Raw genomic sequence first — 24129 nt, 5'->3', positions numbered from 1 at the left:
AACTTTTGTAAATTGCAGCCCCTCCCCCCGGGGCCTGTGGGGGAGCAAGTCGTCCTCAAAGACATAGTTATTATGTTTTTCGACTATGCTGAACAAAATGGCTATCTCAAAATTTTGATCCTTTGACTTTGGAAAAAAATGAGCATAGGAAAATCTAGCTGAAAAATCTAGGTGCCCTCCAGTTTTTGGTCAGTTAAAAAGAGCACTAGAACTTTTAATTTCCATTAGAATGAGCCCTCTTCCGACATTCTAGGACCACTGGGTCGATACCATCACCCCTCGGGAAAAGAAAAAATTGTATGAATTTTAGGACTTTATATGACTTTTTTTCTATGACTTTCAGGGGGTGTTTCCTCCTATTTTTCAAAATAAGACAAATTTTCTCAGGCTCGTATCTTTTGATAGGTGAGACTAAATTAGATGAATTTTATATATTTCAAATCAGCTTAAAATTTGATTCTTTTGATGCATCTATTAGTGTCAAAGTTCCGTATTTTAGACTTTCGCTTACTATTGAGCCAGGTGGCTGCTTACAACAGTTCATTACCACTAACTTTGTGAACAGCTTAATATCTCAGCTTTTAGATTCTCAGAAAATGTTAAAATTAGTGTTGAAATTTTCGTTGGTACTGCATCCATTTTTCGGATCATTTTCCTTTTTTTTTTTATAAAACTCTGCAATCTTATTGATGCTGATAGCTTTTGATGGTTAAATATAACTTGACGAAAATTACATATTTGTATCCAGTAAGAGATTTACAATTTTTTATTTATAAATTGTAAGTTAAAGTTCTTCCTGACAGGGTCTCGGTTGCTACTTACTGGCCCAGGTCATTCCTTAACGTGAACGGTTTGATAGTAGCTTCGTGTCTCCGTTGTGATATTCTTAGAACAGGTTGACATTAGTGTTGCAATTTTCATTGACATTGCATCTATTGTTCGGAGTGTTTTCTTCCTTATTCCAAAAGTATACAAATTTATTGATGCTAATGACTTTTGATGGTTAAATATGACTTGGCGAAAATTACATGTTTGAATTCGGTATATAATTTTTAGACTTTTGTTTGTATTGGCAATATTAAAGAAATTTAGCGTTTTTATGTTTACTAACCGTTATGTTTTGATCTTTATTGACAAGCATACTCTTTAACTAACGTGTATTACCGTGAATGATGGGATAATCAAATGTTTGTATTTTTCAGAATATGAGTTTAAAATCCACAATGGATAAAGTTTATTCAAATAGCGTTTCGTCTGTTATGAGCAGATTGGCTGCCTAGAAACTTTCAGTGGATTATGTTATAGTCCAAGTTGAGCCGAGCTGCATGAAACGGGAGAAATATGTATTATATTCTGGTGCTGCATCATCTAGTATGGTCGGCGTAATATATAATCAGAAAGGATTCCAGAACTCTAAACTTCAGGGTGACTAATCTGTCTCTTAATATTCTGGCAACGGGTTTAATACAAACAGGCAGTTGCGATAATCGTTTTGTTGGGAAATGCTTAGCACCTGGTATCAAACATCCTTTCAAATTGCTTTTACTTTCGCAACGCACCATTTCTGTGTCGAGTACAATTCTTCGTGACCGTGAATCATATCTTTAAAGAGAAAATTGAGGAATTTGGTTACTTTTTGTTGTGGCATAGCAGCGTTTCTCACAATTATTTTGATGCTTACTTAGAAAGTAACACATCTCAAGAACCTGCCGCAGAGGGTATCTCTATGTCCGATTTTTTTCATCTTAACTCCCTCTTTCTAACGGTAGTTCTAGATATTACTTATGTACCATATTTTCCACATGCTATGGTTTGTAGAAAAATGTAAATAACTCTCAAAACAAAGACTAAAATATTGGAAGCTACCGTGATGACGGTGGTTAAGCCTGTTTGTGATACATGTGGGCTTCCAGACGGAGGAGTATTTGTTAATTGTTTCCCAGAAGAATTGTTCACCGGTAATTTCGGGTACCCGCTTGCATGACCATATATCAAACAACAAGCTGTAAGAAAAATATGGCTCTGTCCCATTTTCCAGAGATAAAATGAGAGAAAGGTTAAGATGGCTAGAACACGTTTTGCCGTTGAAGAGAGACAGGTTGCCAAAGGTTGTTCTTCATCACGGGCCAAAAGAAAAGCAGGTCATCCCTGAAAAAGGTGGGAAAAGGTCACAAGAACGGATTTAAAGGAAATTTGAACTTTTTGGGAGGGGATAAAAAGTGACGCTTTAAATAGATTAGGATGGAGAAAAAGCATGGCTGTACCCAGGATTTGTGTTTGTTTTTTTTTCGGGGGGGGGGAGGTACAAAAAATTAAAATGCATTAAGAATTAGTTATACAAACCTTATTTTGTTTTTACGATTTGGGCAAATTTTATTTGGGGTGGAGGAGAGAATTAAAACCTCTAACTCTCCCTCCCTGGATACGGTTTTGAGAAGGATTGCGTGCAGCAGTGTTTACATTAGTGGGCTAGGGGCTGCAGCGGGTTGTTAGGTGTATTAGGAGTAAGAGTAGAGTTCTTTTTGCTCTAAAAAGCTGTGTGAGAAGCAAAGAGAGATCTCTGAGGGCATTTTTTGGGAGAAGGCAAGAGGTAAAAATATAACAATGTATTTTAAGGATAATTTAGGGTTTATTAAATTTGACTTTGATTGTTTAGTTGTGCTGCAGACCGACTAGTACATATATTTGTTGTTTTTTGTGCTATATTGTAATATGGTGAGTTTGTTGATTTTATTTTCTTGTTATACTCTCCAAGTTTTTAAACTAATAAGGTTTTAAATTGAACCAGTTATATTGACCCCTCCATCTCCCTTAATAAGAAATACTGGTAGTTCTGCACAATTCTTCCATTATCCCTAAATTTCCGAAGTTTCATCGAATTCCCTAAAAGAAAGTTCCCCAAAATGAACTTTCTTAAATACATGAACCTTTAAAAAAATTATATACTGTTAATTATGATTATAATTAATTTCTGAGGATTTTACATAGAAATCACATTTAATTTTGGGGAATATAGAGAGACACCGAAAAATTTAGGGATATTGGAAACACTGATTATGTTTACCTTGAAATTCTGTTAAACTGAATAGTGTTTTTTTTTAATCGATGCACGAATAAAAATTGCTTTTTTATTCCAGAAAGCGGAAAGCACGAATACCCTAAGATATCTAGTAGCTGACGTAAGACCCACTATGATACGAAACTACAAGTACACACTTTTCGATATTGGATTGGTGATTAATAAACTGATGAAAGGAACTTATAAATCATCATTTTCCTCTCGAAAATTCCGTCGAGCTTACACTGCTGTTATGAGGAAAACGTTTGTATCTCTCCAACCATCTCTGCTTCAATCAGTGCTAATGAATGAGACAGTGACGGGGCATGAAGGAGATACCATGGATGTTAAAGAGGCAGTTGCATTCCGATTCCCTTTTAATGAACTACTGGTAAGACCACTTAAGATAAGTTTTGGAAGATTTCTTCAAGCGGAAACGAATTAGGGACGTTACTTTAAAATCAAGGAGGCACACTCGTGCCTCTTTAAAGAGGTGAACCACGACAATGTTAAGCGATCTTCGGTTCCAGTGGTCGCAGAGGGATGGGGAGGGATGCATTTCGTAGCCCGAGCTCCAACTAAGAAATCTGCCAAATTTCATCCCCCTCCGACTTTTCCTTCATGGGGAAAATCTGGCCGAAAGTTTCGACACCCCAACCCCACCCCCCTTTAACGTTGTCCGATCGGGCTGAAATTTACAAGTTAAGATCCCCTAGGGCCCAGGAGCTTATCCGCGAAATTTCAGCTCGATCCGATAACTCCTTCCCTGTTTTCCAGAAACCACACATAGCCACTTAATGTTCATGTTCTCCTTTTGTTTTTTTCTGCCACGCCTACAGGTCACAGCGGACATCGGATCTGGGTGTACGAAGACTCATTCGACGCGGAATTCTCCGAGTAATTTTCCTGGAAAGTTTCGTCGGAAAATCTTAACCCCCCGATTTTCTAGCTTAGAAAAACCCATTTCCCCATGTTAATTTTTGAAATTTTAAAAGTTATATTTATACACATGCAGGTATTTCGACTTCAAACATGCCCGGTTAGCTCAGTCGGTACAGCGTGGGACTTTTCATCCTAAGGTCAAGGGTTCAAGTCCCTTATCGGGCGGTTTTTTTTCACAAAATATGAAAAAAACTTCGTTTTCTTGAAGAGTTAAAGAGGCTGCGTCCCAAAGTCGAACCTTAAAACGTACAGGAATTAGGAGAGGCAGTCCTAATTCCTGAACGAGGAGTACAGGAATTATTAAATTACATCCACCATGGATTTTAGAAAAACGTACAGAAATAATATGAAAAAAACTTCGTTTTCTTAAAGAGTTAAAGAGGCTGCGTCCCAAAGTCGAACCTTAAAACGTACAGGAATTAAGTGAGGCAGTTGGGGAGCTGCCGCCCCCCAAACCCCCCGCTTTTAAAGACTCTTTTGTACAGGTTTTTTGTTGTGGGGGGGCTGCCGCCCCCCTAACCCCCCGCTCTTGGCTTCGGAAAGGCCCTCTTTTAATTAACAAAAAATTGAAATGAATGAATAATGGAATAACTTCGAAAAATGTTAAACACAAGAGAACAGGAGAACCATTGCGCCGAAACTAGTAATTAGTAACAATGAAGTCCCCCCACAACAAAAAACCTGTACAAAATAGTCTTTAAAAGCGGGGGGTTTGGGGGGGCGGCAGCCCCCCAACTGCCTCTCCTAATTCCTGTACGTTTTAAGGTTCGACTTTGGGACGCAGCCTCTTTAACTCTTTAAGAAAACGAAGTTTTTTTCATATTATTCATAAATAGATCTTCAAAGAAAGGTGTATTTGTTGCATATTATTAAACACAGAATTTTACTATTATTTTACTCAGAACTATTTGCTGTTTTTCCTGATAGATTAAGAGGAAATGAATTTAGATTGTGGAAATACCACATAATAGTCCCAGTGGATAACTGATAAACTTTAGGGGAGAAGTTGAACGTATAGTGATATTTTGGATGGAAAATGGCAGCTAGTGTAGTCCTTCATGATGGAAGGAATACATGACTTCTTCCTCCCTGTATTCTCCCTTAACCAAGCTCAAGAAGGGCGCCAAAATCAAACTGATGACCGTAGAATTTGAAAGAAGTGCGGTATCCCATTGTGGCGGAACGTGATGTGAGATTAAAAGTCAAATCGCTGTTCCAACGACAATGAATGAAAATTGCAAGTCCATATTTATGGAGGCAGGATCTATTTAATACCATAGATATAGCATTAAAAACGGACAGAAAATTTAAATTAGGAAAAGGGGTTCAAAGATTCATATTGTAGTTTTCGCCACCTATCTACAAAAATGTGGAATTTTGCATTTTATTTATTTATTTTAGAATGTGCTTTAAGTGACAGTACTATTCGTGTTTTCACGTAAAGATCGGTGGCTGAGTACGGTTTTAAAAACATGGTAATTGTTTAAGGCCAAAATTATGGTTTTGTCAATATTGATTTTTCACTTATTTGTTAGTATTACGAAACGGTAGTAAAAGTCTACCCTCCGCGGTTTGAGAAAAGCATTAAACTCTGGCCGGATTGATGAAAATTTGAAACTGTTCCGTCAAGCTTTGGAGTCTTAAAACCACGGTTCTGCTTTAGTGTGGAAGTGAAACAAATAGGCAGAAGTACTTAGAATGTTTGATGGTTTTTATACCCTGTTGCCAAACGATTTTCTTACAATAAATCAATAGAACATCTTAGAAATCTAGAAAGGAGCTTTTTTTAATGTATCGAAAATTGGTACTATTTACGTTTACAAGTTATTCCGTTTGTGATCAGAGTTGGCTCTAACCTGTCTTGGCTTTTTCTTCAATTAGCCATGACTTGATGCCCACAACTACTTGATTTTAATTCAATCAATTCTTTTTTTTATTCTCTGTGTTTATATGTTTATTGCTAGAATTCAGAGAAATATACGTCTGCTACTTTAGACTAACGTTTGTCAAAAAGGGCTCTTAAAGGGGGGTATCCATAGACAAGGGGTCAAAAAATTCTAAACACTAGCATAAAAAGAATTTGTTGCTCATTAATCAATATATTAAGTTGAAATACACATACAATGCAAAAGAAAAACTAGCATCGATTGATAGCTAATGAGACATAGGATTCTTAAGCTGTTCGAATTATTATACAATATATGGTGGGGTCATGAGGTAAAACTAATTTTAAAATATTTGTGAGTGGATTGGTAATGCTAATAATATTAAGAAACTAAAGCTTTAGGGGGCCTCAGGAGGTTTTTTTTCTCTTCATCTAAATACCATTCCAGAAAGATGTATATTTCACTATTTTTACATTTTACTATTTTATTATTTACCACTTCATATATTTTCTATACTTTTTACCATTATATTTGTCTTTCTTACTAGTCATATTATTTACTATGCATATTACTATTTTACGATTGCAATTTTAGTGAATAAAAACATAAATTGTTCCTAGTATTTTTACTAAAATAAGAATTTTTTGAATGAAAAAAAATGTCTCGTTGATTCTGAGTAATGAGATAGAAAGCCAGATTACAAGAAGTAAAGTAGATAAATTAAAGAAATCTGGGGATTCCCTTTGTTTGCTAAATAACATTAGAAATTTCCAATTTTGTCTATTTTTTCTGAGATCCTCAGGTTTTTTTCTAATGAACTTACCGTTTGAAGTATTAAGCTATAGATTATAATTTTTAGACATTTAATAGCACTAAAAGCTCTGATGGGTAATACTAATGAAAATATTCATTAAAAAATTACTACAAAACGCTCCCTAGAATGTAAGTTAAGTGAATAACCTAAAGAAAATGGTATGGGCTCTATGAACCACACTTAAACCAACAAATCAATATATATATATATATATATATATATATATATATATATATATATATATATATATATATATATGTATATATATATACATATATATATATATATATATATATATATATATATATATATATATATATATATATATATATATATATATATATATATATATATATATATATATATGCGTATATATATATATATGTATATATATATATATGTATATATATATATATATATATATATATATATATATTTATACATATATATATATATATATATATATATATATATATATATATATATATATATTTATACATATATACTAAATTCTATATCTCTAAGAAAATCCTTGTCACTCAATATGAATACCGCAAATTATTTCCTACCAAACCACCTCAGAAAAAAAATTTCTCACTCAACCTTTTCAACATCTTACAAGAAAAGGATTAAATTATTGTAACCTTCTCCGCCAATCAATTAGAAATATCAACACCTAACCCCTCAAGTACGTACTCCTATTTCTGAGTGATAAAAATTCTGCCTTACTGATATTACCTATTTTAATACCTCTCTGCTAGTCCCCTTTAAAGTCAATCAATTTAATTTAAAGGTTTGGGCAGTTTTGACAAACCGTCACTCTATGGCAAAGCTAATGTGGCAACATGGGGAAGAAGCACTAGCTAAAGCCCTAATTGCCTGCTGTTTGTACAAATCAATGGCAGAAGAAGCAGCAGATGACGACCTAGAGGCAGAAGTATGTGAGGAACTAAGGAAAAATGCGATTGAATTTGAGGATCTTGGTGAGTCATATATTTTAGTTCCGTGAATACAGAGTCAAGTCGAACCATAGGCGTGTAAAAAAACAAACCTAGCATGTACTCATTTTCGAGGACGAGAGAAAAAACCAATTTCACCCAATTCCCTCAAACACAAAATACTACCCGCATTCAGTAAGCCTCTTCCTCTTGATCCCCCAACAGAGTGACGAAACTGGGTATATCTGTAAAACTACGCAAAAGATTCATTCCCTTTAGTGAAGTCTACTGAATTTGTTTAATCTCGATAAGTCTTCTTTAGACTCGCTTGCCTCTCAGCTTCAAGCAAAAAAAAACGTTTTCTCATTCCTTCTATCTTGTGAGCATGTGAAAACCAATCAACCTCATTCATCATCATCATTATCATTTTATTTATAACCCATCACAGAAAACTAAGCAGAAAGCCCAGAAAAAGACAAAGTAGAAATCACGAAAAAATAAAAAAGAGACAACAGAAATACAAACACACTTTGATAACTACAAACAACGGACAAATAGAAATGACCAAAGATGGGAAAAAATCAAAGAAAAGAGTTATTTGTCCAAGTTGGAAGTACCATTAAATACTTTGCAAATTAAAAGTAAAGGAGATGAACTTGCTTTCTCTTGCCACAATTAAGGAAAGACCAAAGAGGAGCAAGGTCAAGTAATTGAGGAACTGTTAGGCTGTTCTATAACTGAGAACGATGAACTCTACATAGGTATGAAACGTTTGTATTATAGAGCCGCACTTGAGAAACCACTACCCGTTGTATAGCATCAAATAGTTGTTTTTAGATAAGTGATTTGATTTTTCTATAGACAAAAAGGTTATATTCTGTAGAATATAAAATTAAGTAAAATTCATAAAATATATGATTTGGATTTGATAAGAAATACCGGTTGGGCAATGTTTACTTGTGAAAGTCAGTTTCAAAATAAAACGGTCTTCTCTAACGTTTAATTTTTGCCTTTTTAATCTTCTCTAGTTTTTCAGTTTTTACTAAATTCTTGCCCAATGTACTCTTAATTATTTAATTCATCATATCTCGTCGATTATAGGAACCATACCGCTCAAAGTGCACTGTTTTTGGCATAAAAATCTGTTCAGCCGAATATTTAATAAGGGTAGAAAACACAGCAAAATATAAGGTCAATCATTTGTTTTGGTAGCCCAGTGCTGATGCTTCTGAAACGTTTGCCATGAGAAAAGCAGAGAGTTTTCTTTCTTAAATATTGTACCTCGAAAACTTTCTATACTGTTAAAGTCTTAAAATTCAAAAGAACCAATAAATATTTTCTTTGTTTTAACTGTCTCAAAATTCTCAAGCCTGTCTTTGCTAGAGGATTTACGAGTATTATGGAATCCTTCTATGTAATTAATTTGACGAAATTTTTTTTCTAAAAATGTTTTCTCAAGAAAAGTAAAGAAACAAAAATTAAAACTTAAGAGGACGGAACTCGAAGAAACCCAACTCCGCCCATCCTCTAAAATATATATATATATATATATATATATATATATATATATATATATATATATATATATATATATATATATATATATATATATATATATATATATATATATATATATATATATATATATATATATATATATATATATATATATATATATATACTAAAACAAGCGCAATTAAAGCCTTATAACAAGTCAAACTTAATACTGATTGATATCGCTATAGACTATCAATAAAAAAAAGATAAATAAAACCTAAAAACTAAGATAAACCAAATGAGTGATCAGGTCAAACTGTTTTGTGGCCATTTTCGCTTTATTTTGATGCCACATTAGCCTTCCTCCCTCTCTCCCCATAAATGTAAGGCGGTGTTCCCCTGGAAACGATTCCTGGAAATATTGGATGAATTAAACTAAAAGAAGCGGTTAAAATCCTCTATATGGCTCTATTTTCGGACGAATAAAGTGTTTTATGCATTGGGTATCGGATCCCATTGATTCAGTGACTTAAGGGTAGAGGTTTTAAGTTTATCATACATTTTTTTCGCTGTTCCTCTGCTAGGGGAGGGTATTACCAAAATAAATATAGATTGCAAGGTTGGGTTCCTTTAGGAACTTCATGGCCTCGCTATATATTGTATAATAATTCGAACAGCTTAACGGTTGTATCAGAAGAGTCCTATGCCTCATTAGCTATCAATCGATGCTAGTTTTAATTTTGCATTGTATGTGTATTTAAACTTAATATGTTGATTAATGAGGAACAAATTCTTTCTATGCTAGTGTTTAGAATTTTTTTTGACCCCTTGTCTATGGATACCCCCCTTTAAGAACCCTCTTTGACAAAAGTTAGTCTAAACTCTGATCAAAAACGGAATAACTTGTAAACGTAAATATTATCAATGTTGGATGCATGAAAAAATGCTCCTTTCTAGATTTCTAAGATGGTCTATTGATTTATTGTAAGAAAATCGAAGGTGTCACATTATAATTTGCTTCAAAGCTATATAAAAAATGACTATTTAATTTTGATTTATTTTGCGTAGCATAACTCTTTGTGTGGCTGAAATCAAACAGTTTCTTTCTAGAACTTCTATTTAAGGCTTTTGTTTAAAGCTCTAGAGCTTGTAGATCACTACCACAACAAAGATGATGACCTAACAGATATGCTGATCTTAAAACGGAAATTATTTCGCTTCTTTTTCTAGCTTTTTGTTAAGAAATAATGTTATGGGCTCATTAAATTACAGGTGTATACAAATTAAATTGAGATAAGGTTCTAATGTGAACTTAAGGGGAAGTTATCTCTCTTTTTGCATTTAAGAAAAACGAATAAATTAGAAACATGCCAAAACTATGTAGCTTTTGATATAGTTTTTTGTTTGAATTCATTGTGCAACTTAAATTGTATTATCCCTATTTAAAATGAGCCATTTTGTTTTAATCCTTTAAGCCATTTAATAGTATTTTATTTTATTACTTTAGAGCTCGTAGATCCCTACCCATGAAAGACGATGACCAAACAGTTTTATGATTTGAAAAAGTGCGGCTATTGTCTTCCTTTTCTACCTTACACTAAAAAAATGATGTAATTGACCTATTAAAATGCGTCACTGATGTAAACCAATCAAACAGTTCATGGTAAAGAACTGTATTAAGGAGCGACCCGGTTCAATAGTAACGAAAACTCTAAAAAACAGAAAAAAAAGAATCGCATTTCAATGCTGATTTTAAATATATAAGTTTCATCAAGTTTAGTTTTACCTATCAAAAGTTACGAGCCTGAGACAATTTGTCTCATTTTAGAAAATAGAGGGAAACACCCCCTGAAAGTCACAGAATCTAAACAAAAATCACACCATCACATTCAGCGTCTTAGAGAACCATAATGTAGAAGTTTCAAGCTCCTATCTACAAAAATGTGGAATTTCGTATTTTTTGCCAGAAGGCAGATCACTGATGCGTGTTTATTTTTTTTGTTTGTTTGTTTTTCCCAGGAGTGATCGTACTGACCCAGTGGTCCTAGAATGTTGCGACAGGGCTCATTCTAACGGAAATGAAAAGTTTTAGTGCCGTTTAAATGACCAAAGTTTAAGTTTAAGTGATCAAAAACTTGGAGGGCATCTAGGCCCCCTCCCACGCCAATTATTTTCCTGAGATAGAGTCACCAGATCAAAATTCTGAGATAGCCATTTTATTCAGCATAGTCTAAAGACCTTATAACTATGTCTTTGAGGACGTCTTACTCCCCCACGGTCCACGTGGGAAAGGCTACATGTTACAAAGTTTGACCAGTGCTTACTTATAGTAATGGTTATTGGGAAGTGTACAGACGTTTTCACGGAATTTTTTGGTTGAGGGAAAGTTGTTGAGAAGAGGGAGTTATGCTGGGGGAACTTTCCATGGAGAAACTTGTCATGGGGGGAAGAAAATTTCCATGATGGGAGCGCAGGATTTCCTAGCATTATTAAAAAAAAAAAAAACAATGAAAAAATAAATATGAAAAAGTTTTTTCTACTGAAAGTAAGGAACAGCATGAAAAATTAAAACGAACAGAAATTATTACGCATACGAGGGGTTCACCTCCTCCTAATACCCCGCTCTTTAAGCTAAAGTATTTTTATTAATTTCAACTATTTATTCTACAGCCTTTGTGATTCAGCGATCATTTTTAAGGAATTGGGACAGAAATTAAGCTTTAGTGTAAAGAGCGAGGTACCAAAAACGGGGTAAACCCCCTCATATACGTAATAAAAACAAACGAATACAGAAGTTCGTTACATAAGCTAATTTGAAAGTTACGTTTATCGTTTACTAATAAAAACGTTCGTAAAAAATTAAAAGTTCGAGTTCCCTTTTTAAGTAACCAAAAATTTAGGTGGTAACTAGACCTCCTCTCCCGCTCTTTTTTCTCAAAATCATTCGATCAAAACTATGAGAAAGCCATTTAGCCTAAAAAATAAATGTGCGAATTTCGTTTTAATTATTCATCTGCGAAGAGCCAAATCAAAACCTGCAATAATTCAAAAACGTTCAGAAATTAAATAAAAAAAAACAAGTTTTTTTTAACTAAAAGTAAGGAGTGACATTAAAACTTAAAACGAACAGAAATTACTTCGCATATGAAACGGGCTGCTCCCTCCTCAACGCCCCCCTCCTTATGCTAAAGTTTTTTACTGTTTTAAGAAGTAGAGTTGATAGAAAGTGTCGAAATTTAGCGTAAAGAGCGAGGCGTTGAGGAGTAAGCAGCCTCTTTCATATACGAAGTAATTTCTGTTCGTTTTAAGTTTTAATGTCGCTCCTTACTTTCAGTAAAAAAAAACTTGTTTTTTTTCTTTAATAAAATTAAAGCATTATTTTGCCCTTGCAATGTTAGAAAATTATCTCTCTTTCTCTCTTTGGGAAAAATATATAAATTGGAAGTCTGCCAATTTTATGTTTCTGAAGACGGGAGCTTGTTTTTTTACGCATTTTTAACTCACTATGTATTTTAAATTATACAGTTTCAGTTTAAAATAAACTTTTCCAAGTACTATTTCTTTTGAAGCATTGGAGCTTGTTGATCACTGTCACAAGAAAGACGATGACCTAACAGTTCAGTTGTTGACATGTGCCCAGCCGAATTGGGATCGTCAAACCTGTCTCCACTTGGCAGTTGTGGCAAAACTCAAATCTTTGCTTTCACATCCAAGTGCTCAAATACTTCTTGCTGACTTATGGATGGGAGGTTTAAGAGCTCGAAAATCACCAAACGCAAAAGTAAGCTTGCAAGCAATAGCTTTGTGCAAGATTCTTTGTGAGTGTTCCCCTGAAAATTGTAATTTTAATTGTATTTACATAAATACAATGCGCATTAATATCGGACCTGGAATGATTAATCAAATAAATACATAATATATATATATATATATATATATATATATATATATATATATATATATATATATATATATATATATATATATATATATAAATAGTTAATAAAAATAAGTGTTATAATAGTTATTAAAATACTTTAATAGTCATTAATTCTAAAATTGTTGCGCATCTGTCCCCATCTGTCTCAATTTAATAAGGATTGTGCAGAAGTTAATATACTAATTATTCTAGTTAATTATATTTATAAAAAACTTTTATAGTTAAATATATTTATAAAATTCAAAACTAATTGTCGGTAGTTACAAATGAAACTTACTTTTATAAAATTAAATTTAAAATGTAAACAAAATTAGAAATTCGATTTTTATTAAATATTAATAACTTTTTGTCAAACCTGGAACATGCCTTTTGACACTATGTAAGAAAATAGTTATTTCTCTTGCAACTAATCAACTTATTTCCCACAGATTTTTAAGTAAGCTTTAAGGTACATTGCCCTATAATAATTTGCAAAACTTGTTATTGGGTCAAATGTATAGAAAATGCTAAGGAACAATGGGACCAATCAACTTAAGTTTAGTTGTGTTTTTTTTTGCGTTAATTGGTGGAAGGAGCATTTTCCCTCTTCAAAATAGAACCTTCTCTTATCCCTAGATTTTGAAAATATGTTTGTCGGTATTTGAGTTATTTTACTGTGTATTTCTATTTAAAAAAGCTAAAAAAAAAAAAATAGAATTGTCACCTCCTCCCCATATTTTGGAAAATCCCCTTAATTTTTTTGAATTGATGCCAATGTTTATGGCTTATTTGTGGCTGAAATGTCACCTATTATTCCTCAAATATTCCCAAGATTTTAGTGTCAATTGATAGATTTTAAACTAGTCAATATTTCAGTTTTTTCCCTATAGTTTACAATATAATAAGGCTGTAATAAGTGAATGATAAAAATGAGTGGTTAAATTAACGTATTTAAAAAAATCTATATCAGCAAAGGAGCAAATCATCAGCAGATTCGTTGCTTTTGGCAGTATTTTAAGTTGTGGCAACGTCCTATTGATTTTTTTGCTTTACAATTAGTATTAATAATAATTATAAACCTATAATCAATAGTACATGATAATACTAAAGAGAGAAGAAGATGTTATTGTTGATTGTTGCTTGAAATTAATATTGAAGCGAGTACGTTTTATTGAGCGTTTGGATTTGTCAAGCTGTTTATAGCTTGAAATAAAAAGAGATTATATTGTGTGGCCTACTCAATGTCAGTTTATTTAGTGAAAAAGATGCTGCAAAAGCCATAAGAGTCTATCATCGCCTGGTTTGCACTCAGTAACTATATATCCCGGCCGTTGCTGCTTATCTGTGCATAATAGACCTGGTAACTGAAAGGCTGACAATTGTCGATGGCCTATGTGAAATCAGTGGCTCCAAAGGATCTTTATCCTTTTGGTATGTATAGGAAGCCGTTGACTGACTTTTTAAACGCTTCCAAATTGTTTTCCCACTTTATTACGTTCAAATTGTTAAAAGACCCAAACCCATTCAGCCGAAATTAGCAGGAAACGGGTTTTTAAAAACTGTCTCTTGATATATGTTTTACATATAACAGTATTAAAAAAAAAAAATAAATCATATTTAACTTGCAGTGATTTGTAGTTACAGAAACAAATTTTAGTTACGAGAATGAGTTTTGATTTTAAAAAAAGAATCTAAACCTTCTCCAGGATGAGGATAAATAAAACCCTATTACACCATTGAAATTGCCATTGTCTAAAACCTCTAACTTGAGATTTGAAGTTTCCCATCTTGAGCAACAAACAAAGCAAATTTTGTATAGATAGCACTAATTTTGCCCACGAAATGTGTCCCGAAACAGGACCAGAGACTTTTTTCAATCCACTTGAATCTTAAATCTCTGGGTCAAGGTAACCCAATTTATTAGACAAACTAAAAAAATATTTCCGCTGAAACTGGGACCCAAAAGTGCCGAATTATTTTTTTTCCAAATGTAAGTTTCTGTAGACAGGGAAACCTAAAACACAATCTAATAATGGTTTGTGACCTGCCATCCACCTGATTAAAATCGGTTCGATATGAAACTAAAATTCCCTAATACAAAACCAATATGCGAATTTTGGCTCCTCTAATAATGAGGTCCGAAAACAGGCAAAAATATTTGGGTTTCAAAAGGTTTGAAACTTAAATGTGCGAATTTTTGGGTCATAGGAACCCTGATTCAAGAAGAAGGATTTCTCCCCCCCCCCCCATTTCGCAAAAGAGTTCAAAAACAGTCAATTTTTCTTTTTTCGTTTTGATTGGCTTAAACCTTATATTTTTAACTTCAAATATATATATTTATTAAAAATCTTAAATCTTTAAATATAATTTTCTTTTTAATATAAACCTTAGACTAAAAATTAAGGTAAAATATTTAAATACGAGACAGTTCATTATAATGTCCTTGGAAAATATATTAGCTCCATCCCCCTTACTCCAAGGTGTATTGATGCTCAAAAGAATATTTTGAAAAAATATTAGAAAATATAGAAAACTAGCTGTTGGGGTGGCGCTTCGCGCCACCCCAACACCTAGTTGGTGGGGGCGCTTCGCGCCCCCCCCAAGCCCCCCCGCGCGCGTAAGTCGTTACGCGCCATAATAGTTACGCGCCATTGTAGTTGTGTCCCTATGTCCCACCTGTGAATATAGATATATATATATATATATGGTTTTAACTACGTAAAACTTGCGAATATACAACATTCTTTGCTGTCCCATTGTCTTTGCATATAAATAGATTGTCAGGTTATCCCCCTGTTTCCCCCGGTGTCCCCGTTGTAGTTGTGTCCCTGTGTCCCGGTCGTCATTTATATTCCCTGTGTCCCGGGTCCCGGTCATCATTTGTATCCCGGTGTCCCGGTCTGTATATACATTCGTTTTTTAGTTTTGTTTTTCTCCTTTATTTTTTTCCTTTTTTTTTCTTTTTTAGCTTATTTAGATTTTTAGATTTTTTAGTTTTTTTTATTAGTTTTTAGTTTTTATTTCTTTTTAGTTTTTTTGTCCCGGTCGTCATTTATATCCCCCTGTTTCCCCCGGTGTCCCCGTTGTAGTTGTGTCCCTGTGTCCCGGTCGTTATTTATATTCCCTGTGTCCCGGTCGTAAGTGCCGAATTCGATTTGAAAAATATTTGATTTAATATTTAAGCAAAATATTTGATTTAAGCAATTTATTTAATTTTGATTTAAGCAATGTTTTGATTTGATTTAAGCAATGTTTTTCTTTTTTAAGCGGTGCCAAAACATTTTTTTGGCCTTTTTTATTTATTTATGCTATTCTAACTAATATTTGTCAATATAATTCAAACATGCTTTAGCTTGGCCAACCAAGGGGTATCTTCTACATTGCTACTTAAGAGTTTACTTTTCTCTTAAGTAGTACTTAAATTGCCACTTAAGATCTTACGCTACCAAAGCATAATGTTTACACCGAGTTCAGTTGAAGACTCTGGTGAATAATTTTAAGCTAGGTGATCAAATTGGTTGGGTGAGTGAAATGCGTCAAAAAAGGAAAATTACCGAAAGGTAATTATCCCTGGTAATTTTTCTAAAGAGGAAAATTCCTCTTTCCTCTCTGACTCGACTCTATTTCTGGAGTTGTAGTGTGAATTACAATAAATAAATTTCGGGGTTGTAATGTGAAAGAGTTTATGTATGCTCTTTGCTCTATGCTTCTTCAGGTTGTTTTCGCTTTGCTGTTCCCACCAATCATCTTGAAGCTGGATTTTAAATCGGAGGAGGAGCTACAGCTTATGCCTCAAACCGAAGAAGAATACTTTTATGAAATAGACAAGGAAAATTTGGATATAGAAGAAAGTGAACGATTAGATGGCACTGAAAATGAACTGGAGGAAATCAATGACGTAAGTTCTTGTCTACTCCTACCCAAAGTGAACTTGCTCTCGAAAATCAAAATCAATTATAGCACTACCCTCTTTGTGAGCCCCAGAAGTAATTATAGCATTGCTCTTTTTGTGAGCATTAGTAGTAATTATAGCACTATCTTTTTTGTAAGCACCGGAAGTAATTTTTACTATAGCTAGTTATAGAAAATAAAAGCAAAACATGCAATGCATGCAGGTGGTAATATTTTTGATCAATAGAATTAATCAAAAGAGAGTAATAACCCCCCCCCCCTATATTTGCTCCAACCTAATTTTGTATAATTTCATCTAAATTTTCAATAAAATATTTTTTTGAAAAATAAATCAAAGCAAAATTGCTCCACCCCCTAGATTTCGAAAAATAAAGCTCCCCCACTAAGACAATTTTACGAATTGACGCCACTGTGTGCGAAACAGATATCACAGAAATCCTTGCTGTGGGATTTTTGTGAAATCTTCAAGAGTTTTTTCAAAGAATATTAGAGATGGCCATCACCACCTAGTGTTACAATTAAATCGGAATATTGGCTATTAGTAAATCACTATTTTGTCTTAAAAAAAAAGAACAGCTAAATTTGTAAATTGCTAATTCGTGGTCGTCAAATTAATTTTGCTCCCACCCTTTTTAGAAGCACCTTTTCTAATTTTCACCGAAGCTTGTTGTATAACATAGAAGCAAAAAAAACACAGCACGCTCAGTCGCTAGTAGTAGTGGTAAATGTGTGACTAAGATACCAGGAACACCATTACACAAAATATACAAGAGGGGGCAGAACTCTTCTTATTTTTTTCAATGTAGATACAAAAATAAACTATTTTTGAAATCTAAGGGGGGCACCAGCTCACGAAAATGTAGGGATGCGAAACAATTTTTCTTCGTTTTTCTTATGAGATGCAAAAAGAACTATTTTTAAAAATCCAGGGGTGGGGTGATTATGATTGCAAAATGTAGGAATATCAAATCAAACTATGGCTATTTATAAATCAGTAATTTCGTCTTAAAAACAAGAAAATAGCAATTAAATTTGTCAGTTGCTTATTCGTGGTAGTTAGATTCAATTTTAATGCCACCAGGTAGGGGTCAGGTGTTTACATGAATTCTTACTGTGGGATCTTGGCAAAATCTGCCGGTGTCTACTCAAAGACTGTTACGATTGGTATTAAGATCATATCGGAATAGTGCCATTTGTATATCACTAATTTTTTATTTTAACAGATTAAGCTAAATATTCACTAAAAAAAGAAATAAAGAAAGAAACAATATCCTTATCTCAGATCAAGGATGTCAAGCAGAGTTAGAGAAGGGATAGTGTTGAAGACAAAATGAATCAAATATGGGCTATTTAAAAAGAGGGGCCAATTTTTATTTACGCTTTTGTATTCAACTTGATTTCTTGAATAAGTCTAAAATTCAATCTGACGTTAAATCAACTATTCAAACTGAGAAAGTTAAAAATTTTGCTATAAAAAAACATAATTTATTTTTCAAATCTTCTTTAAGTTTTTTCGGTTTTGGAAGGCCCCAAATTAAATCCAAAAATACAGCTACCTGTGTAGGATTTCATCTCGATGGGGATAAGAAAATGAAAGGAATGTTAGGTTTCAAAGTTCAGTTTTTCACACAAAGTAATGCATTACTAAAAGTTGAAGTTATCTTTTAACTATGGTGAACTACTCAGAAATTGAAAATTTTAAATAATTTTAATGGTTAGCTCGCCGATCCACCCACAAGCTTGAAAGGCTACATAGTATTAATTTAATCCTAAATTCAATTTGGTTACTTATTTTGCCACAAATTTTGTGTTTTATACTTACTTAATACATGGATCCTCCCAGGTCTGAGGGTGCATAGGGCAGTGACGGTTGACGTCCAGCTTTACCAATCTTGTGCCGAAGACAAAAGTTCATTCAAAGCGGTTCGGAGACTCGTTGCCTCTTTTTCCAGGGATGTACCAAGTGTGCTGCGCTGTCTTCCACTCCCTCGAATGCCAGGTAGGATCAAATACCATAATTCGTGTAGGAGGCGTCCTTCGCTCCTGCGGGTCATATGTCCCCAGTAGTTCCGTCTTGCATTCTAATCCCGTCGGTCACCAGTGGTTGTTTGGTATCAGCCCTAATATGGGAATTCGTTACTCTATCGATCCAATGTACCGCAATGATTCTGCGCAGACAATTATTCTCGAAGCCAAGTAGTCTTTTCCCAGCATTCTTTGGAAGGCTCCAGGACTCCCATCCCAATACAAGTACAGAGAGTATATTATTCCTAAACAGTCACAATATCAGCTTCTGAGAGTAGTATCTGCATCTCAAATATTCTTCAGCTGAGAAAATGCTCCACCTGCATACGCTATGCGTAGCAAGACTTCTCTGTCATAATTCCCATCTTGGGTAATTGTAATACCGAGGTACTTAAATTATCTGACCTCTTCTATCATGCCTTCGTATCGAATCCCAGCTGCAATGGTCGCCACAATTGTATTTAACATACCTTTTGTTTTTTTATATTAATCTTCAGGTCCATGGGAGCAGCTTTTGCTCCTAATTCTTTCAGATTATGTTGAATGTCCTCTTGGCAGTGTGCCATGAGAACAATATTGTCATTGAAATCACAGTAGTATATTTGATGCTCAGGGTTTAGTTGTATGCCTCCTCTAAAGTGGCAAGGTTGAAGAACAAAATCAATAAGTGTTGCGAATAATATTATAGATAGTAAACATCCTTAACGTACACCAGACTCGACAGGGAGCCACTCTGACATTTTCCATCTGGACTGCACAAACATGTGCGGCATACAGGGATTTAATTATATTTAAAATTTCCATAGGCATTCCATACGCTAGGAGAATTTTCCTCATTGCCTCTCGGTCCACACAGTCAAATGCTTTCAAGAAGTCAGCAAAAACTAAGATAATCTGCACTTGCTATTCACTTGATTCCTCCAGTAGAACACGTAAGCTAAATATAAGGTCGCAGTAAGAACGTTTCGGTGGAAACCATGTTGCTCATCCCTTAAAATTTTGTCCACTTTAATCCGGATTCTACTAAATATAATCTGACATAGAACTTTACTTCCGACTAACTGGAGTGTGATAACTCTCCAGTTATCGCATGATGTTTTCCGAACTTTCTTGATTTTCAAGATAATGCCTTTATTCCAGTCTGGAAGGACAGCCTCGTCGCCCCACACCTTACCAAGCATCTTAAATAGTGGGCCAGCGAGAGCTTTTTCAACAGCTCCATATTTCAACAGCTCTGGAGGGACTCCATCACATCCGGCTGCTTTCCAATTTTTTAGTGACTTCAGGGCTATTACAATTTCCTGAAAGAGGACGGGACCCAAATAGATATTCAAGTTAAATAGGGACACGCCAGGGACCAACAGTGGCTCATGGGGTCTTGGCTGGCTAAGAATATCTCAGAAATATTCACTCCAAGGGTTTTTGACATCTACCTGATTGGTAAACAGCTGCCCACTTTTATCTTCTATGAAGGGGCAAGGTTTTTTTGCGCGCCAGAAAGCTTCTTAGTAAGTATACAAACGGTTTTACTATCTCCGCCACCGGCTGCTCTTTTTGCCTCCGCTGCTGTGTTCTCAGCATAAGTTCTCTTGTCATTCCTGGAAGACGATTTCACTCGCTTATGGGCAAATTTATGCTGCTGTTTTAAACTATCACAGTATCGCCTGCCGCTAGGCTGACTAGATGAATGACTATGTGAGTATTTATCAACAAGAGCTTGGAGATTTATTCTTCCCTGAATCAGCTGCCCAGTTTCTTCGCCAAACCACACTTCCTTCTTCGTTTCTTATATCCAAGAACTTCCTCTGCAGCATCTTTTAGGGACTCTGATACTGATTTCCAGAGACGATCTGAACTTATTTCGTCGGAGTTATCAAGGCTTAAAGCTGCGAACCTATTTTCTAGCTCAAGATTACATTTTTGACAAATAGTCTTATCACAGAGCTTCTGGATATCAAATTTCTTAACTGTAACTGAGACTTTCTTCACCGCCTTTAACTTAATTTTGCATGCGGATATAACTAGTTAATGGTCAGAGAAGCAATCGGCTCCGCAGTAAGCTCTGATACCTTCAAGGGACCTTCTTCTTCGCTTGCTGATTAGTATATGGTCGATCTGGTTCCAAATTGTAGCATCGAGTGATCTCCACGTGTATTTGTGGATTGTCTTATGGGGATACCATGTACAACCTACAATCATATCATATAGTGACACAATAATCAATAAGTCTCATGCCATTTTTCCTGATTTCACTAAGTCCATGAGAACCAATAACCATAATCCTGCCGCCACTTAATCCTGGTGGCAGCCCACTTTCGCATTAAAATCGCCACCAATATATCATGGCTATGAACTTTACCACTTGTGACATCACTAAGCGACTGATAGGAAGTGTATTTACCAGAGTCGCTTGATCCATTTATTGGAGCGTACACTGCTATAAGCTTTATTTTTGCCTGAGTAGTGGCAAAACGCGCTCTCAGGATACGTTCGTTAATTGGTTCCTAAACAAGAAGGCATTTATTTGCTGCACCACTTAAGGCCAGTGCCACTCCAGCCGCTTTGATATTCTCTTTCCCAGAATAGAGCAAATGATAATTCTCACACTGAAGGGTCATTACATTAAGTCCGACCCGGCTGAGTATCTGGGTTGATCGTTCTAATATTCCAAAATTCAATTTGGAATGTATCTTTCGTTGTCAAAAATCGTGTCCAGGGGCTTTCAGGGTTCTGTATCTCAAGATCAGTCGAAATTCCAAGGAAATTGGTCGTTGATTCAGTATTAATTGGTTTTTTATGGTGACAGGTTATTAGCCTGTCGACCAGCCCTCGCCACTTTACGGACTAGGGACCATCAGTTGTGGCCTGAAAGAGCCAACATTGCAACCCTATTAACCTCCCGGGATCACACCAGTTGGGTTTAAATGTCTAACGTTTTCTTTTCTTTTAGTGAATTTTTTATCCTTGTGGTTAATTTCCCCTAATTTATTCTTTCCTTTCTTATCTAAAAATATACATTTTAAAGATATCAATCTTTATCCAAAATGAGAATGTTAAAGATGTTTGCTTTGCAAACATCTTTAACAGACGTTTGCAAAGTTTATTTTTCAAAATCATTTAGGAATCTTTCATCAATTCATGTTAATAGTGAGGGCTATTAAGGGTTTGGTGACACCCATGGTCGCTACTCCTTTTTTCCTTTAATGATTTAAGTTGAACAGCGATTCCCTTAAGACTCAGGTGCTATTGATTTTCTAAGAGATGCAGGTGTATGTTACGTCATAGAGAATATTTTCCAAGAGATGCATTTGTTGATTACTTAAAAAACCTAGGATGGCCAGGAAAAAGCCTTTAGGACCCCTCCAAATTAGAATTTCCTTGGATGTTATGTAATAGGGGATGTTTTGAAACGAAGTATGTGTTAATTACTTAAAAAACCTATGATGGCCAAGAAAAAAACCTTCAGGGCCACAAAATCATGATTTCTGTACTTGTTATGTTTAAAAACCTGCAAGGGTCCTCCCTCAAGTAACGGCATGGTCCTTACATCTTCCCAGTGATATCATGCTTTTCCGCCATTTCGTGTCAGCAAACAAGGGATTCTCGCCGCTATTTTCTGTGACCTGAGCCGTTAGAGAGACCATTGATTTTACTAGAAACAAAGGCTTGCTGGCATCCCGATATTTCCGGGAAAACAGAAGCATCATCCACTATTATTCTAATGGGAACCGAGTAATTTTCTCTTGTCTCCGGAGGGCTATAAAAACAGGTATTGAGCGAACTTCCCCATTAGCCATACATAGTGACACAACCCAATTTATAAATAAATGGACAGTGTCTCAAAGTTATCAACAGGTAAGCCTCTCTTTCTATATACCATCAACCACCAAAAGGATGATCATACCCAAATTTAACCTACTATAACTCTCTATATTGGAATAGCAACTAACCCTCCCTCCTTCCATCTATTAAAAGATTCTCTCAGTGATAGAATAACCTAATTTTCTCACAAAACTCACGGCTCTAATTAAACGGCTAATCGAAGCCGAGCATCTGCTCTTCTGATAATTGCGTGAAGGGTTTCGTACTAGCCGGTAAATTTAAACACTAAGATATTACAACTGAATCGCAAATTAGAGTGTTATGGTTAAACATAATCCTTGATTTTAGTGTGAAATACTCAGAAGATATAAATTATCTAGGTATTAAATGAAAGGAGTGGACAATATTCTTTCATTATACTAAAAAATAGCAAACAAGCGTTCTTTTTTGATGATAGTATTGAATTATTCGATAGCCCCCTCCCCTGGGAATGGGTCAGATGTAGACCTGAAGTTTACTGATTCTATGAATTTTTTCTCTAGCATATTCTATTTTTAATGTGAAAAAATTTCATCAAGACGAGTTTCTCAAAGAAAAGTAAAGAGCTCCATCAAGCCAATAATGAGTAAAAATAAATTCAAATAGTCTTTTAAGTGTAAAGCTACCATAAATGACTATCATTAAATAAATGAAACTCAAAACGAACAGAAATCACAATAAATAGCCGATTCAAACTCAAAACGAGCAAAATTAACAGAGCAGGGCTGACAACCCCTATTCCTTCTCAAGACCAGAACACAATTTGCACTTTACTGAAAACAAAACACATTTGAAATGTTTTCACCTTTCTCACTTTTATAAATGAAAAATTATCAAAACCTTAACAAAGAAATGTCACTATATGTCAATTTAACTGACAGTCCATGCTAATTTGTTTTTTTTTGTTTTTTTTTCGTAAAACGTAAATTGTGTTCTGGTCTTAAGAAGGCATGGGGGTTATCGGCCCTACTTTGACTGGGCTACTTATTTTAATTTCTGTTCGTCTTGAGTTTCAGTTAATTATTGATGGTCATTTGTGGTAGTTTTACACTTGAAAGATTATTTGAATTTATTTTTGCTCATTCTCGGCTTAGTGGAGTCATTTTTTTTGAAAAACTTGTCTTGTACAAACATTTTTAAATTAATTTCTGTTTAGTTTTTATTGACATAGTCTTTTTCATGGAAAAATAATATTGTATATATTTTCAGTTTTCTTCTGTAAGAATCCATAGTATGGGTTGCTATTTGTATGTTGGAGAAGCTTTTTCAACAATTTT

The 24129-nt window shown here is 34.5% G+C and overlaps 1 protein-coding gene across 4 annotated transcripts in view; it reads left to right on the top strand.

Moving 5' to 3' along the window:
• The window catches only part of LOC136032790 (transient receptor potential cation channel trpm-like), a 113798-nt gene that overhangs the window by 60596 nt on the left and 29073 nt on the right, over positions 1 to 24129 (top strand). For all 4 annotated transcript variants that reach the window (XM_065713160.1, XM_065713161.1, XM_065713163.1 and 1 more), the window contains 4 exons: positions 3138 to 3449; positions 7494 to 7683; positions 12705 to 12916; positions 16770 to 16952. In XM_065713160.1, the coding sequence (XP_065569232.1) occupies positions 3138 to 3449; positions 7494 to 7683; positions 12705 to 12916; positions 16770 to 16952 (897 nt within the window). The remainder of the gene's footprint in view (positions 1 to 3137; positions 3450 to 7493; positions 7684 to 12704; positions 12917 to 16769; positions 16953 to 24129) is intronic.

This window comes from Artemia franciscana, chromosome 11 (assembly GCF_032884065.1).
Source record: "Artemia franciscana chromosome 11, ASM3288406v1, whole genome shotgun sequence".
NCBI classification, from domain to species: Eukaryota; Metazoa; Arthropoda; class Branchiopoda; order Anostraca; family Artemiidae; genus Artemia; species Artemia franciscana.
Note: the sequence above shows the minus strand (reverse complement) of the source record. Positions and strands in the feature narration are given on the sequence as shown.